Source organism: Mauremys mutica, chromosome 1, assembly GCF_020497125.1.
Source record: "Mauremys mutica isolate MM-2020 ecotype Southern chromosome 1, ASM2049712v1, whole genome shotgun sequence".
Taxonomy (NCBI): Eukaryota; Metazoa; Chordata; order Testudines; family Geoemydidae; genus Mauremys; species Mauremys mutica.
In genome coordinates, this window is record NC_059072.1 from 330,443,461 (window position 1) to 330,460,265 (window position 16,805).

At 42.8% G+C, this 16,805-nt stretch overlaps 1 protein-coding gene across 4 annotated transcripts in view; it reads left to right on the plus strand.

Annotated features, from left to right (window-relative positions):
* PDGFD (platelet derived growth factor D) overlaps window positions 1–16,805 on the plus strand; it is a 183,657-nt gene that overhangs the window by 95,872 nt on the left and 70,980 nt on the right. For 3 of the 4 annotated variants that reach the window (XM_045018976.1, XM_045018985.1, XM_045019003.1), the window contains exon 2: window positions 14,198–14,402. In XM_045018976.1, coding sequence (XP_044874911.1) covers window positions 14,198–14,402 — 205 coding nt within the window. The remainder of the gene's footprint in view (window positions 1–14,197; window positions 14,403–16,805) is intronic. The other variant, XM_045018994.1, reaches the window with a different exon arrangement.

Here is a 16,805-nt window from a genome sequence, read left to right on the forward strand (position 1 = left end):
CAGCGGGCAGCTTCCCTGGACTAGCAGCCAGAGCAGAGCTGACCATGTGGTAATTGGTCTCATCTAGGGAGCTGGAGGGTGAACCCAGCCTGGCTGGGGAAATTTCCTAGCAAATGCTACAAATTGGGAATCATCGGTGGGGAAGGAAAAACCCAGCTGAGGGATCTGCTGTCAGATCCCTAGAGGCCTGTTCTCAAGGGAATCCTGCATGCAGGCCTGGGACTCACCAGCTCCCCACTCAGCTAGTCCTGCCCTTGCCCTGGCTGGCTCCAGACTGACTCAAAAATGGCTTCTCCCCTTTCCTGAACTCCCTGGGAGCGGCATCTCACTCCCTATTGGTTGCTGGGTAGACTCTGAGTGTGCCTTGGCTCCCCCTCCCTGAGCTGCCAGCAGCTAGAGCTCCAGGAATCTAGGTAATTTCCTCACCAGCAACTGCACACCGCACCATAGTAACTCTAGCTCAGGAACCAATCCATGCAACAAACCTCGATGCCAACTCTGCCCACATATCTACACCAGCAACACCATCACAGGACCAAACCAGATCAGCCACAACATCACCGGTTCATTCACCTGCACTTCCACCAATGTAATATATGCCATCATATGCCAGCAATGCCCCTCTGCTATGTACATCAGCCAAACTGGACAGTCTCTAAGGAAAAGGATAAATGGACACAAATCAGACATTAGGAATGGCAATATACAAAAACCTGTAGGAGAACACTTCAACCTCATTTGGAGTACTGTGTCCAGTTTTGGGCCCCACACTACAAGAAGGATGTGGATAAATTGGAGAGAGTCCAGCGGAGGGCAACAAAAATGATTAGGGGGCTGGAGCACATGACTTATGAGGAGAGGCTGAGGGAACTGGGATTGTTTAGTCTGCAGAAGAGAAGAATGAGGGGGGATTTGATAGCTGCTTTCAACTACCTGAAAGGGGGTTCCAAAGAGGATGGATCTAGACTGTTCTCAGTGGTAGAAGATGACAGAACAAGGAGTAATGGTCTCAAGTTGCAGAGGGGGAGGTTTAGGTTGGATATTAGGAAAAACTTTTTCACTAGTAGGGTGGTGAAGAACTGGAATGGGTTACCTAGGGAGGTAGTGGAATCTCCTTCCTTAGAGGCTTTTAAGGTCAGGCTTGACAAAGCCCTGGCTGGGATGATTTAGTTGGGTTTGGTCCTGCTTTGAGCAGGGGGTTGGACTAGATGACCTCCTGAGGTCCCTTCCAACCCTGAGATTCTATGATTCTATGATTCTATGAACCTCCCTGGCCACACAATAGCAGATCTTAAGGTGGCCATCCTACAGCAAAAAAACTTTAGGACCAGACTTCAAAGAGAAACTGCTGAGCTCCAGTTCATCTGCAAATTTGACACCATCAGCTCAGGACTAAACAAAGACTGTGAATGGCTTGCCAATTACAGAACCAGTTTCTCCTCCCTTGGTTTTCACACCTCAACTGCTAGAACAGGGCCTCATCCACCCTGATTGATCTAACCTCGTTATCTCTAGCTTGCTTCTTGCTTGCTTATATATACCTGCCCCAGGAAATTTCCACCACTTGCATCCGAAGAAGTGGGTATTCACCCACGAAAGCTCATGCTGCAAAACGTCTGTTAGTCTATAAGGTGCCACAGGATTCTTTGGTAATTTCCTTGGGGGTTACATTCTATACTTGGGGTAGTTGAATCTTTGGGCAGGATTAGGGTTCATTTCAGCTTTTAATCAAGAACAGCTCCTGTTTGCTGACTGGGTTAAGACTGAGGCTTCGCGCAGGAGACACCATCATAATTAGTTCCCCAGACTTTTCTTATTTTTGTTTAAATAGCTCCCACATAGTCTAAAAGAATATTTGTATCAGTATCGGTAAAGATTCAAGCAGATGTTTTCATGGAAATGGCTGTCCCAGATAGTGAGATTGCAGACTGAAACACTACCTTGTGTGCTGTGCTGATCTGCACCAGAGTTTACTTCCTGGCCACTGCTTCACATATATCATCAGTGATGTAATCGAGACCCTTCCCTGCTTTAGTCATAGCAAGTATAGCTTAGGTCTGAGGTACAGGTCTAAGGAAAGCTGCAGAAGAACCTTTGGTGCAAGAAACAAAATCATTAAAGTCAGCTGCTGCTAAGAATTTTATGAATGTGCCTGAAACCATTGTCAGATTGCACATGAGTCTGCGGTGTTTTGATTCCAAACCTCTAGAGAAAAGTTTGTGTACTTACAGGAATAATACTCTGCACTTACAGTATTTAGCACTTTTAATATGTACCACTTAATGTGCTTAACACAAATTAGGTAAGCATTATTTCTCCAATTTCACAAATGAGGTAGTTGTAGTGCAGAAAGAATAAAGGCTGGATTTGTAAAGGTCTTTAGGCATGTAAAGATACAAATAGGCACCTAGTGGGATTTTCAAAAGTGCCTAGGCGTTTGTGGACACCTAAATACCTTTGAAAATTTGGCCTCTACTGACCAGCCCATAGTCCTAAAGCACGTCAGTGACAGATTTAGGAAGAGGAAACCGATTCTGCTGACTCCCAGACTGGGACATCCTTGTTAGTAGTCTTTCCATTGCTGAGAGCTATTGCAATAGGAGTCTCTCAATTTACTTCTATAGGCTTTGGATCAAGTCCTTAAATATTGATGATAGGGAAAAGAAACTGGACACTTAAACCATTGAAAAAGCACTGAATGAGAAAATTTCCTTCATTCCTCTTGTGAAACAGCTCCTGTCTTCACCAACTCCTGATCTAACCTATAACCTTACATGTTGTAATCTTTGTCTGACTGCTACAATATATTGAACATGAGAAGCCATTTCCCCTTCTTTAATAATATTCTTTTTCCTTGGACTGATATTCTTCCTTTAAAACATTTCAGATCTTGTTTATTCTTAGGAGTGCTTGAGTATGAATCTGTTTTTAATACAACATCTAAAACCAAATTTGTGTTTTTAAGATCATTTGGCCACCCCAGACTTCAGAGGCAAAATAGTCCTAGGGTAATAAAATCTTGTGAAATGATGAAAAAAAATAAAGAAGAATATGGTATCTTTGAATCAAGAGACTACAAAGGAAACTCCTGCAATTGCCTGTTTATCTGAAGCAACTGCGTGCCAAGGAAAATTAAAGTACTTAGGACTGCATACTGTACTTTTTTTCTGCTATGAAGCAGTATGGGCCAAGTTCTAATACCCATACCCATGCTGTGAGTAGTACTTGAATAAGTGGCATCACAACACCAGTGAAACCGTACACGTGAGTAACTGCTGGGGAAAGGGTTGTAGAACCTGTGCCACTCCATCCACAGTGACAAAATAAAATGCAGCCTTCAGCACTCTGATTTTTCCCTTGTAGGCTGTTACCTCCAGTAGGCAGTTATTCATCAGTTTCCTTTATATCCTCTCAATATCAAGATAACTATTTCCTTCTTTATTTTTCCCCTCATAACTTCTCAAGATTATATGACCCTAGGACTGCTTTGCTTCATCCCTCTGGTACCGATGTCAAGAGGGCTACTTGATGAGTAAGTGCTGCTCAGTGTTGGTAAGAGTTACACAGTCTGATTTCTTTTTCATACCTCATTCTGAAATCCCAAGTGCAGTGTGTGCAGTATTCACTGTTGGTGTGAGAATCCAATAAAGAGACGTATTGCAACATTATCACTTATTAAAATACTGAGCAGGCAAGGCGACATTCACCAAATTAAAGTACCAGAAGGCTTTTTACATATTGGCCTAATTTGGGTATTTGAATGTTTTCTTTTTTTATAGGTGCTTTCTGGTTTAGAAGTGAACAGGTTTTCAGCCTATTTCTTCATGTGGAGTAGAAGCCAAGCAAAGGCATGTAATGAAATTCACTGTGAAAAGCAAACATGCTAGAGAGTTCAAAACCTCTGTAAAAATAAGCAAAAGCTGTTTTTTACTCACTTGTTTGAGCAGGATACACATGAATGTCCCCTGACTCCCATATCACATAGAAGAAATAAGTACGAGTCTAAAGCTTTACCTTCCTGAATTCTGCACCAGGCTGCGATTTATTCTGAGAATGTTCTCTTACTACTGTATTAGGACAGGATTTTCAAAATGCAGATAAGAAGAGGGTGCCTATTCCAGTATACAACTAGTATTAAATTAGAATAAAATGATGCTCCTTATACCAAGAAGCACTGTAACAAGTTGTCGCTGTGACTCATATGCTCAGACTTCCTTATCAATTACCCGTTTAATATTCTCATAAATGGTAGCTGCTGAGGTCCTCTTAAATTGTAGATTGGAATTGGTAATTCCAAGACTCATGGAGCGTCACTGCACAAAAGCACATACCAATTACTAATATGCATGGTGGCTTTGGAATTGAATTTTAGATCACTTTTTCTCTCCGCTGCTCACCTGCACCTGTGGTTCAGGAATTTCTTTCAGCAGCAGTTTAATTTTTTGTTTCTCTGGTATATCAAATGTGCAACATGAACCAACTTCTTCCCTCAGAGACATGCATACAACTTCCATGTTTTGTGTGTGTGTGTGTGTCTAAGTATTGAATTTGGCCTAGTGTGCACAAAGCACTGGCTTTTGATAATACCTTGGTTATAGCATAAATAATGCTTTGGAATATGTGACGTTCTATACCTTGGGGGAGTGTCCTGGAACCCCCATATTCCTCATTTTCATATAATTGTGATCTTACCTTATGGGGCATGCTCTCTATGTATCAGGGGAAAGGTTATGATCTGCTGAAAATCATTTCTCTATCCATTAATGCATATGAAGTTATAAGAATTGTGTTGTATGGTGGTCACTAAAACATGCTGTAAGTTGGGGAATCAGTCAGATATTAGCTCCCCAGAGGCAACAGCGAAGAAAGTAACCAACACCTGCATGGGGTATCAATCAACCCATCAACAACCCCATTGTCCAGCAAGGGAGCTACAATGCAATTACCCACATGAGGCCACACCAGAGGAATTGCTCAACCTTGCCTGGAGACTCAGCAGTGCACCCACTCATGCCTAGACTTGTGTTTTCCAAGCACATGGACTGAGGGTATAAAACAGACACAGAGGCCATATGCTGAGCCCTTCTCCTGGCCCCCACCTATGCTGCAAGGGAAGAATGGCCCAGGTTTAAGGAACAAACCTGTATATTGAAGACTGCAATATCCAGTGGGTGAGAAAAAATGCTTAATCTAGATGTTACCCAGTCTAATGGGGTTGAGAGTTTAGACTTCATGCTTATATTTTATTTCTTTTGATAACTAAGTCTGACTTTTTGCCTATCAATTAATATCACTTAAAATCTATCTTTTATAGTCGATAAATTCATTTAATTGTTTATCTTTACCAGTGAGTTTGTATGACGTGTGGGGCAAATCTGCTCAGATTTTGCAAAGGCTGGTGTATGTCCACTTTCCATTGTTGAGGTGGTAAACCAATTAATAAATTTGCATTGCCCATCTTGAGCTGAGCAAGATGGTATATTCCTGAGGTACAGTGCTGGGAGCTGCGGGGATTTGGCTCTTGTGCCTTTCTCTTTGTGATTCATGAGTGGTTTAGGAAGCATTTATGTAATCTGACTCGGTGTGTGGGGCTCCCCATGCTGCTGTTCTGAGTGATCACCACACTTCTCACTAACAAGGCATTGTGAGAGACAGCCCAGGGTAGAGAGAGTTCAGGGGGCACAGCGGTCCCACAGTCCCAGACTGAACCCCAGGGAACCCGTCACAGAATGTATACACCCTCCTTCACCGTCATGGGGAAAAAAAGGGCCAATCCTAATTGACCAGATGGGTAACAGACAAATTGAGCTGCCTATTTGGCGTCTAAGCCAAAGTCCTTGGGAATCTTTTTCCCTTTACTCCAATGGGCTTTGGATCCAACCCTTAGTTTCTGTATGGATGAGATTAACTAATAGGTGGCATGTAGGGTGCTTTTAAAATGTCACTCTGTCCTTTAGGACCTAATCTAGTAGACCGCTTAAGTACATGTTTGACTCTACAGAGGCGAGTAATCCCAGTGAAATGAATGGGACTACGCAAGTGTTTAAAGTTATGTATTACTTTCACCCAGTTTACTCTTTGATCTGAGCCATACAGTCTTACTGCAGAGTGGCTGTTTCCTTAGCTTAATGATGAAGTGTGCTGTACATGGGTGCCAAACTCAGAGCAGACTGTCAAGAAATAGCACACGAATCCCAAACTGGTTATGTGTTATATAGTTAGATTTCACCAACCAAGTAACAAGTGTGAACTCCTCAGACACTAGAACAGAATTGATGGGGAGCCACAGACAGTCCCCTTGGGTACTCCGAATTCTGTCTTGCCACCCAAGCAAGCCTGCCTCTGTGATAGATTATCCCTTACACAAAAACCATCACAACAATATTCCGGTAACTCCCAGTCCCAAAGGACTAGTCTCTTAAGCCAGGTCAAGTGCACCCCAGATCTCTCAGCAAACACAACACGTGTAGCCAATCCTATAATAAACTAACTAAAGGTTTATTAACTAAGAAAAGAAATTAGAGTAATTTACAAGATTAAAGCAGGTAAACATATATACACAAATGAGATACAGTCTTGGGTTCTAAAAGATGATAGTAGCAGCTTTAAATGGCAAGCTTTATATGTCCTGTAGGGCTTACCGAAGCTAAAGAGCAGGGAACCCCCTTATGCTTAGAAATCTTTGCCCCTCAGATTTAAAGCAGCATTGGGATAACAGTTTCTCCTTAACAGGCATTCTTATTCTCCTCCCCTGCGTTTAAGCTGTGATGGGATGAGGGCTTGTGCATGTATCCTCTGCAGGGGAAGCAATCAGCAAAGTCTTTTGTCCACAATGGTTTGTCTGATGTCTGTAGACCTTCTTTTGTTGGGGAGGAGAGAACAACCCTTGTGGTAAAGTTGCATACCTGGTAATGCATCTTCCCTGACTGTGGCGGGGGGTTTACAATCTGAGCAAACATTTTTATCGTTACAGAGCAAACATTTAAACATTACTCTCATTACATGTGATACAGACATTATACGTAGGATTGACACATGCAGCATCCTACAAGCATTCCATAAAAGTCTAAAGCCTAAACAGATTCTTACAACTCCAATACCTATTTCAACAACACTAACACACAGGTGACCTAGACTGGTTTCCAGCTATGCATTTGTCAGTGATCGGTGAGGCCCAGGGCCTTGGCATGAGCTGATACCCGGTCTGCCCCTGTCTCAGATATGACTGTACTACTTTTAGCCTGGTAAATAGCCTGTTCTTTTTGTTCCATTTAAGAGGATTCTGATTCTTTCAGTACCAAGGTCTCATATAGCTACAGAGCCCAATTCTGCTGTCACTGAAGTACTTTGCCGTTGACTTCAGTGGGAGCAGTGTTATATTCCATAGCATGCGCCTTTTGCCTTAAATGGCAAAAAGCTGATTAGGAGCAGCAGCACCATACGATATCCTTTTCCTCATTAGAGCACAGAAATGTAATGTGTTTATTGGCTATGATTCTTTTTAGTGTTTATAGTAACGAAAAAGTAACCATGTATTTTAAACAAGGCAAATTATTCTGCAGTATTGTACCTCTTCCCAGCAAGCTGTGACCAAGTATGAAATATGCAATTTTGACCATGAAATCTGTCATCTTTCCCTCTGATTTTCATAGAGCCCTATGTATAATAATTAAAATGCCTGCTTTTTACAAGGGGGAATCTAGGAAAAATAAATGGACAACAAAAAGAGCTGCCATAACTATAGTTTGCTTGGCATATCTGTTCCCCAGGTGAACTGATTCGTGGCCTGGATTCAAAACCACTTTTCTGTTCTTTACTTGCTACTCTGTGGTTTCAATTATTTAGATCAGGCTAATTTTCAGCCCAGGGAACTGAAGAGTTATTATTCTCCAAATATGTTCTCTCTCGTGTGTTTAAAAACTGGTAACAAAATACTGTGTTTTGCCAAATTGAACAGTGGTGGGGCTAGGGTGACCACATGTCCCGATTTTATAGGGACAGTCCTGTTTTTTGGGTCTTTTTCTTACATAGGCTCCTATTACCCCCCCCAACCCCTGTCCCGATTTTTCACATTTGCTGTCTGGTCACTCTAGGTGGGGCAAGGAAGATAAATACAGTAGAACCTCAGAGTTACGAACACATCGGGAATGGAGGTTGTTCATAACTCTGAACAAAACATTATGGTTGTTCTTTCAAAAGTTTACAACTGAACATTGACGTAATACAGCTTTGAAACTTTACTATGCAGAAGAAAAATGCTGCTTTTAACTATCTTAATTTAAACGAAACAAGCACAGAAACAGTTTCCTTACCTTGTCAATTGTTTTAACTTTCCCTTTATTTTTTTAGTAGTTTACATTTAACACAGTACTCTTTTTGGTCTCTGCTGCCTGATTGTGTACTTCCAGTTCCAAATGAGGTGTGTGGTTCATAATTCTGGTGTTTGTAACTCTGAGGTTCTGCTCTACCTGGAAAACCACCACATGAGAACACCAAACTAGTTTTCTAAAATAAAACAATCTAAGAAACATTAGAGACATGAAATATGTTCTTTGCTACTGGCTATGTTCTTATACAAAATCTTCTGCTGAGTTCTTCATCTTAATGAAATACTTGATGTTCTTTGTTCTGAAGTATCAGAGGGGTAGCCGTGTTAGTCTGGTTCTGTAGAAGCAGCAAAGAATCCTGTGGCACCTTATAGACTAACAGACGTTTTGCAGCATGAGCTTTCATGGGTGAATATCCACTTCTTCGGAAGCAAGCTTGCATCCGAAGAAGTGGGTATTCACCCACGAAAGCTCATGCTGCAAAACCTCTGTTAGTCTATAAGGTGCCACGGGATTCTTTGCTGTTTGTTCTGAAGATGTCCAACAGTTGAAGTCAGAGTCAGCTGTAATTATCACCTTTGTTGTCGTCTTCTTCTTATTATTATTTATTTTATTTTATTTTATTTTATTTTTCCTGAAGGAATTCACTTTTGGGTGATATTCCTAAGAGTAAAAGCACTTTTGTGGTAAGACTGTCGCTCCATGTGATTTGAAGCTGCTTTAGCAAGGATCCTCAAAATAAAATGCAAAGAAGTCTTCAAATACAAAGAAGTGAAGATCGTTGTGTTTCCAAATATTGCTGCTTGTAGAGCATGTGGTGGAAGAGCATGTGCAAGCTGGGCAGGAAAAATAGTGAGGAGGGGCAAGATTGTCAGAAGTAATCATCACCCACAAAAAAGACTAGATTATCATAAAAACTCAGCCGGACTTACAGAAGTGTTTAGCATCTGGCATCTCCCATTGAGAACAATGGGTGCTGAATAGTGCTGTATAAATAACTGATTTTTTGGTTCACTGGCTGAACCAAAAAATGGTGGGGGGTGAGGGAATTGTTTCAGGCAGAATAAATGTTTTGTTTGATCCAAAACAAAATGTTTGGTTTGGTTTTGAGTTTTTTAACCTTTCTTCAATAAAATTAAAGTACATTTTGAACCGAACATTTGTTTTACATTGAAACATTTTATTGTGTTTTTTTCTTACTGGAACAGTTCTGCACAAATTAACATAACGTGTCAGTAGACCTGACTACATTTTTCAATGAAAAAGTTTTGTCCAAAAAATGTTCCACTCTAATGCTGAGCACTTTTGAAAATCGAGCTGTTTTGTTTAGATACCTAACCAGGAGCTGAGCTCTCTTGAACATTTGTCTCAGCTTTTACATTAATACTTATAAAGATGATTGTCGGAAGAGAACTAGGAGAGGGAAAAAGTTATTGAACTTTTCAGCAAATCAAACACAGAATAAACTTCAGAGTGGTAGCCATGTTAGTCTGTATCAGCAAAAAGAACGAGGAGTACTTGTGGCACTTTAGAGACTAACAAATTTATTTGAGCATAAGCTTTCGTGGGCTAAAACCCACTTCATTGGATGCATGCAGTGGAAGATACAGTAGGAAAATATATATACACAGAGAACATGGAAAATGGGTGTTGCCATACCAACTCTAACAAGGGTAATTAATTATGGTGAGCTATTAGGTGAGCTGTTATCAGCAGAAGAAAAAAACCTGTTGTAGTGATAATCAGGATGGCCTATTTCCAACCGTTGACAAGAAGGTGTGACTCAAAGTCACAAATACTCCAGCAAAAAAACTTCAGAAACACTCTCCAGTGAGAAATTGCAGAATTGGAATTAATTTGCAAACTAGACACCATTAAATTAGGCTTGAATAAAGACTGGGAGTGGATGGGTTATTATACAAAGTAAAACTATTTTCCCATGCTAATTTTTCCCCCTACTGTTACTCACACCTTCTTGTCAACGGTTGGAAATGGGCCATCCTGATTATCACTGCAAAAGTTTTTTTTTCTTCTGCTGATAATAGCTCACCTAATAGCTCACCTTAATTAATTACTCTCTGTAAGCGGGGCGGCCGTCGCTACCTCCGCTTGCGGAGGGGGCGGGGCGAGGAGCCCGGCCCACGCCCTTCTAAGACGGGCAGGCCAGCAATTGTCCACAGAGCGCCCTCAGGCCGGGGAGGCCGGGAGAAGCCTCTGGCGAGCCCCTTGTGCGGGGGGCCGCGGGCAGTGACTCACGGCGCGCCCCAGGCAGGGGGGCGCCGGCAAAAAGTCTCTAGCGGGCCCCTTTGAGGCAGGGGACCGCGGGCAGTGGTTCACGGCGCGCCCCAGGCAGGGGGAACGCCGGCAAAAGTCTCTAGCGGACCCCTATGTGGCAGGGGACCGCAGGCAGGGGTTCACGGCGCGCCCCAGGCAGGGGGAACGCCGGCAAAAGTCTTTAGCGGGCCCCTTGTGGCAGGGGACCGCGGGCAGTGGTTCACGGCGCGCCCCAGGCAGGGGGAACGCCGGCAAAAGTCTTTAGCGGGCAGTGGTTCGCGGCGCGCCCCAGGCAGGGGGAACGCCGGCAAAAGTCTTTAGCGGGCCCCTTGTGGCAGGGGGCCGCGGGCAGTGGTTCGCGGCGCGCCCCAGGCAGGGGGAACGCCGGCAAAGGTCTCTAGCGGGCCCCTTGTGACAGGGGACCGCGGGCAATGGTCTACGGCGCGCCCCAGGCAGGGGAACGCCGGCAAAAGTCTCTAGCGGGCCCCTTCTGGAAGGGGGCCGCGGGCGGGGGTCCGGATGCACAAACCTCCGACTCGGTCGGGTAGACGGCAGCGGGTAGCTCCGGCTCGTCAAGGGGTTCGGGGTCCTCCGATTCCCCGGGGTCAGCAGCTGGAGCGGGGGGAAGCAGTCCGGCGTCAGCCTCTACCTCCTCCCAAGGCGCCGCCGCCCTGGAGCAAAGGGCCCTGCCCTTTGTACGCCCTGCCCCGCCCCTCCCACAGCTGGGGACGGGGCGAAACTCCCCTGGCCCTGCCTCCTCCTGCGGGACGTGCGGTGCGTCCCGGCTTACTCCGCCCCTCCCGCAGCTGGGGACGGAGTGAGTTTGCCGCGGCCCCGCCCCCTCTCGCGGAAGCCGCGGCGTGTCCCGGGCCGCTCCGCTGTTGGGAGCGGAGCGGATGTGCCGGGGCCCCGCCTCCGTTGGCGGGGGCCGTGGCGCGTCCTGGCCCTGCTCGGTAGGGGGCCACCCTGGCTCCCTACACTCTCGTTACAGTTGGTATGGCAACACCCATTTTTTCATGTTCTCTGTGTGTATATATATTTTCCTGCTGTATCTTCTACTGCATGCATCCGATGAAGTGGGTTTTAGCCCAAGAAAGCTGATGCTCGAATAAATTTGTTAGTCTCTAAGGTGCCCCAAGTACTTCTTGTTCTTTTTACAGAATAAGCTGCTTCTCATTCATTTCAGAGTCTGTCCCCTTTGTTTTTACAATTCTATAGATTTGCTTCATCCTACCTGGTCTCTCTCTGCTCCCCATCCCACTCATCTAATAATAGCATCTCGTCTTTCTTATCAGATAGGCAAGTTTTTGTGCAATAACTTCTCTGTAGTTCCTGCCATCTCGAATAGCCTCCCTTTTTTGTAATTCTTTAATGGCCTCTGAGTTTTGTTTATTTTTAAATTATTTTATTCACAGTGAAATGCCTTTATATGCTTTTTAGTAATTCTGATATATGGTATATTAACCCCACTGTCTTCTTTTATTTGCTCCCAGAAAGTGTTTTGGTCAGAATTCTTCCTTCCTTCCCTACTCCTTATGCTGCTCTAACACTTCCTCTTGTATAATCAGTTACAATTCCCACATTTGCCACAACAGAGAAATTAGACACTATTGGAATTTCTGCTTAGGCTCTGTTAATATGTCATACTTATTTCCTGCTTTTCACGTGCACATGTGGTTCAGAAGTTTGACCTGGATATTGCAGAGTTTCATCAGACATTGTATTTCAGTGCTGATTTACTCAAGTGTGGTTGATTTTCTGGCAGAACGTCCCAGGCTTCGGGTTAAATAAAAAGAATGCAAGCAACCCTATCTTCTGTGGAATGGATGAATGTTAGCAGCATAGCTTTCTCAGTTGGGGAAAAGGTGGACTAGTTAAAGCAAAGGACAGTTGTTTCCAATGTACTGTGAAGCCTAATTAAAATATATTGCCTCTGACATTCTAATCACAGCAAGCGAGAACTGTGGTGTAAACCTATGTAAAGATTGACTAGACAAGGGAACATTTCAACTAGGAGCATGGACAGTGCTGGGTCAGCAATTAAATGTTATCTGTTAACAAGAGAATTACACTTCTTCATTATAGCCAGTACTTTGCTGTGCTAGAAAAAAGTACAAATACACCCAAATGTAGGTTGAATTCTGCCATCCTTAATCTAGTAACTCTTGTTGATTTTAATGGAAGTTTTGCTTAACTCAGAACTGAAGAATTTGGGCCCTATTTTTTTAAGATAAAAACTTTCCACTAACCATTTAATTTTATCCTTTCTACTGGTTGTTTAGGACTCTGTCCTGCAACGTGCTAGGCACTGTTTGGAGGTACTGACCAATCCAAATTCTATTTACTCCAATGGGAGTTGACAATGCTCAACATTTCAGAGTGCTCCATGTATTGCTGATTCAAGCCCTTATTTACTTGAAAAGTGTGTGTTGGGGGAGATGGGGTGAGAACAGTTCATCTTGAAGATTGTTTGAGTAAAGCATTTTTATAATAGTTATACCAGCAACTCAAGCTTTTAAAAGTTTCAGATTGTTTTGCAGCTAGAGTTATTCACTTGTCAGAAGAGTAGGTGAACAACTATTAAAATGCTTCCATTTACTGTATGCAGCTTGGTATTTACAGTCATGAGCCAGTGAAAAGCAACCTGAGGAAAAACAAAAAAATATTTTTTTACCATGGAGTTTGCACCATTTCTTTTAGTTCCTGTTTTTCTTGGGCATCCTACAAAATTCCCCGTTTCCCCAAGAGCTCAGAAGTATTCAGTCAAACATTAGTTGTTCTTCAAAAGAAGAGAAAAAAACAACTTTGGTTGCTAATATATGGACAATGTCTGGTGGTACTTGCATATTTTTCTTGTCACTTTATATTGCAGATCATCTCTTTGTGCCATTGACCGCCCACATTGTGCTGCAGCAGACCAATATTTGTGGGGTGGGGAAGGATTTGCCATTCATAACTGTTTTAGAAAATTGTTTTCGTACCATGGATTTCTTGTTCTTTGTACTTGGAGCTTGTCTACATGGTACTCTAATGTGCACCAACTGGGGTGTAAATTCTGCTGCGCACCACTGTGTCATGCATTAATTGTCCAAACTAAAAGTTTTATTAGTGCATTGATGTAGCACTGTTTGAAATGGGACACACGCGTGCATGTTCACAGCTTTATTATTGCTTCTCTTTCAGAGGGGATCTACCCCCTGACTCTTTCAAATACTGCTCCAAAATTTGGGAATCAGGTTTTGTTTCCCTCTTTCCCTCTTTCTCCCCTGGTTGTGAGATGTAAATTCTGCCTTAAGAGCAAAATGATGGGAGATAGAGAATGTAAATAAAACAGATAGATAGATAGATTAGATATAATAACAACACAGAGATTATATGTAGATGGATGTTACTATTTCTGTTCTGAGTCAGGCAAGGGGTTGTTCTTTAAATTAATGGGAAAAATGATTGTGCTTCCCTATTTAAACAACAGCTGCCATTAGACCCTTAAACACTTCCTATGTAAATAATGCTTGTTGTGTTGTTAAACTGTTGTTTTTTTGCCTTCCTGTATCTGGAACATCATACTAATTTCTACAAGTTGTGACTACTAACAGAGAGCAATCACCTCACAGACTTGTACCGAAAAGAAGAGACCATCAGTGTCGGAGGAAATGGCTGCATCCACAGTCCCCGGTTCCCGAGTAGCTACCCCAGGAACCTGTTACTGACATGGCGGCTGCTCTCGACAGAGAATACAAGGATACAGTTGGCCTTTGATAATCAGTTTGGATTGGAGGAGCCAGAAAATGATATCTGCAGGTGAGAGAAAAGCTATCCAGAGAGCTAATCATGTCATTTTAAAAATCAGCTGGCCAAATGTCTTGCACGGTGCTTTGGAGGGGTCCATTAGGGATTCCGTTTCAGATTAACGAGATATCTGGCTACCAACACTACAAACCAAACTCTCTGAATAAACTTACCTGCCTTGGGCTTGAACTGTTTCCTGTGAATTGAAGTCCTCGCGTGGTATTTTAAATGCAGCACACTCGAGGCTTAGGCACTGCTGGCTCCCTGCACAAATACTAAAAGAATGGGGTTTTGCCCACTGTAATTAACGACAATGGATGTTTCTTTTTTCAGCTATGGGAAACACATTTTTTTTTTCAGTATGTCAGTATAGACAGCAGGGTATTTGCTGCGAGGGAAGGGGCAGGCAGAGAAGAGCAGGGGTAGGGGAACAGTGTGTTGTGCTCTTGGCCAGAATGGTTGGCTGTTTGCTCTCGTTAATTACTGTTTGATCTCCGTATAATTTGTTTTAAGTGTTTGAAATATAGCTCCAGAGTCAGCAGTCTACTCTGGCTGCTTCGTACCACTCTGGTGATGCAAAGCAGCGATAAGCTCGTTGAAGGGGCTGGTTTGGCCAGGTTTATAGCTTTTCATCACCAGAACATACAGTTGAATTTGACCAATAATTAATAAAATAATCTAATTAAAATGTTTCTATTGTTCATGTTTTTGTTATTCAGTGATCTGTTTTGTGTGGGAGGGAAAGCTCAAAGCCTTCCCAGGGCACATCTTCAGAAGCCAGATTGTTATGTGGCAGCATTGGCACATCAGCTTCCAACTCTCTGCCTGACTGTTATTAATCATCGCTACACCTATCCAGAAAAACTGTGTTGTTTTCTTTCTACTCCCACTCTCTTGCATGTCTTCTCCCGGCATCTTAATCAATTAATTTGCATTTAGAGGGTTTGGTGAGTCCGTGTGGTTTTATTATTATTTTTCAATGTTCTGCATTACCAATGAACTGAGAGAACCATTCTAGTCAGTTTGTTTTCCAGTTAATAACAAAAGAATGCAGACTCAACCTGGCCATCCTTCTCTGCATGTTTATTATCTTGGCAGCTTTTACTCTGCTCTGTCACTGTTGGTGTGAGAGCAATTGCAGTGTAATAATAGATACCTTCTAGGACCACAGAGGCTATGCCGGAATGCAGAGACTAATGCCCATGGAAACAGCCTGTTAACATTCTACATAGAGAATAAACTATGGCTGACCTTAAATCATTTCAGCCTTGAAACGTGGATCTAATTTACTGTGGAAAAGGATGAAGTGTTCTCTTGTAAAGGGCCATTAAAGGTGATGACATGGTGAGGGGAAGTCAAGTCATTATCGACATACTGGATTTTGACCATGGCTGCGGACAATCTGTCTGCTTTCAAAAGCTACAAATTTATGAAGCAGAGAAGCAAAGACCTTCCAGAATCTGTAATGCCTATAAAAGCTGGAAAAATATCCCATTCTTTATAGAAATACAGCCTTACCCTAAGTTGTTGTAAGGCTTTTATTTACATGATGTTATTACTAGAGTGAGGAAGTTCCCAGGGTATTACTTGGAATGATTTTCAAGCTTGTTAAAGACCCTATGGTAAGCAACAGACAATATTATTTTACCACTTTGGAGAAACTGTTGGGTTGTTTTGTTTTGTTTTTAATCTGTTTTTTTCCCCTCAATTTTACTTTCAGATGCTGTCTCTGGCCCTACTTCAGCAAAACATTCAAGCATTAAAGCATGCACCTAAAGTTAAACACGTATTTAAGTGTTTTGCTGAATGGACGGCTGAATCGGGGCCTCTGCTTCTTAGCCTCCTTTCTGCTGCTTTGGCCCTTACTCCTTTACCCAAGAATCTCCTGGTTGTTTACGTTCACATTTTTCATTAATGTTGCTAATTTTAAGTTAGTTACTATGAAATGTAAATGGGCTGAAACTCATTTGGGGCTGGGAGAACTTCTTTACTTAACTGTTTGATTTAATCTAAATCTGCTGTGCTGTAGTTTGAACCCATTGCCTCTTGTCCTGCCCTCAGTGGCAAGAGAACAACTTTTCTCCATCTTTTTTTATGGCAGCCTTTCAAGTATCTGAAGACCATTATCATATCCCTCCCTCCCCCCCAATTTCCTCTTTTCCAAACTAAACATACCCAGTTCCTTCAGCCTTTGCTCATAAACATCCTCTTAGCTCTCTGCACTAGACCCCTCTGTCTGCCTTGTCTCCACCTTTCTGCCACAGGCTGAATGGAACACTTGGGGCCTGACCCAACTGCTTTGAAATCAATTGTTGAAATCTCATTGTTGTCAGTAAGCTTTGGATCAGGACTTTGATTGCTGCCCTCTTGGTCATCCACAGCAAGACTGTGGAAAACTCAATAAACTGTACAAGC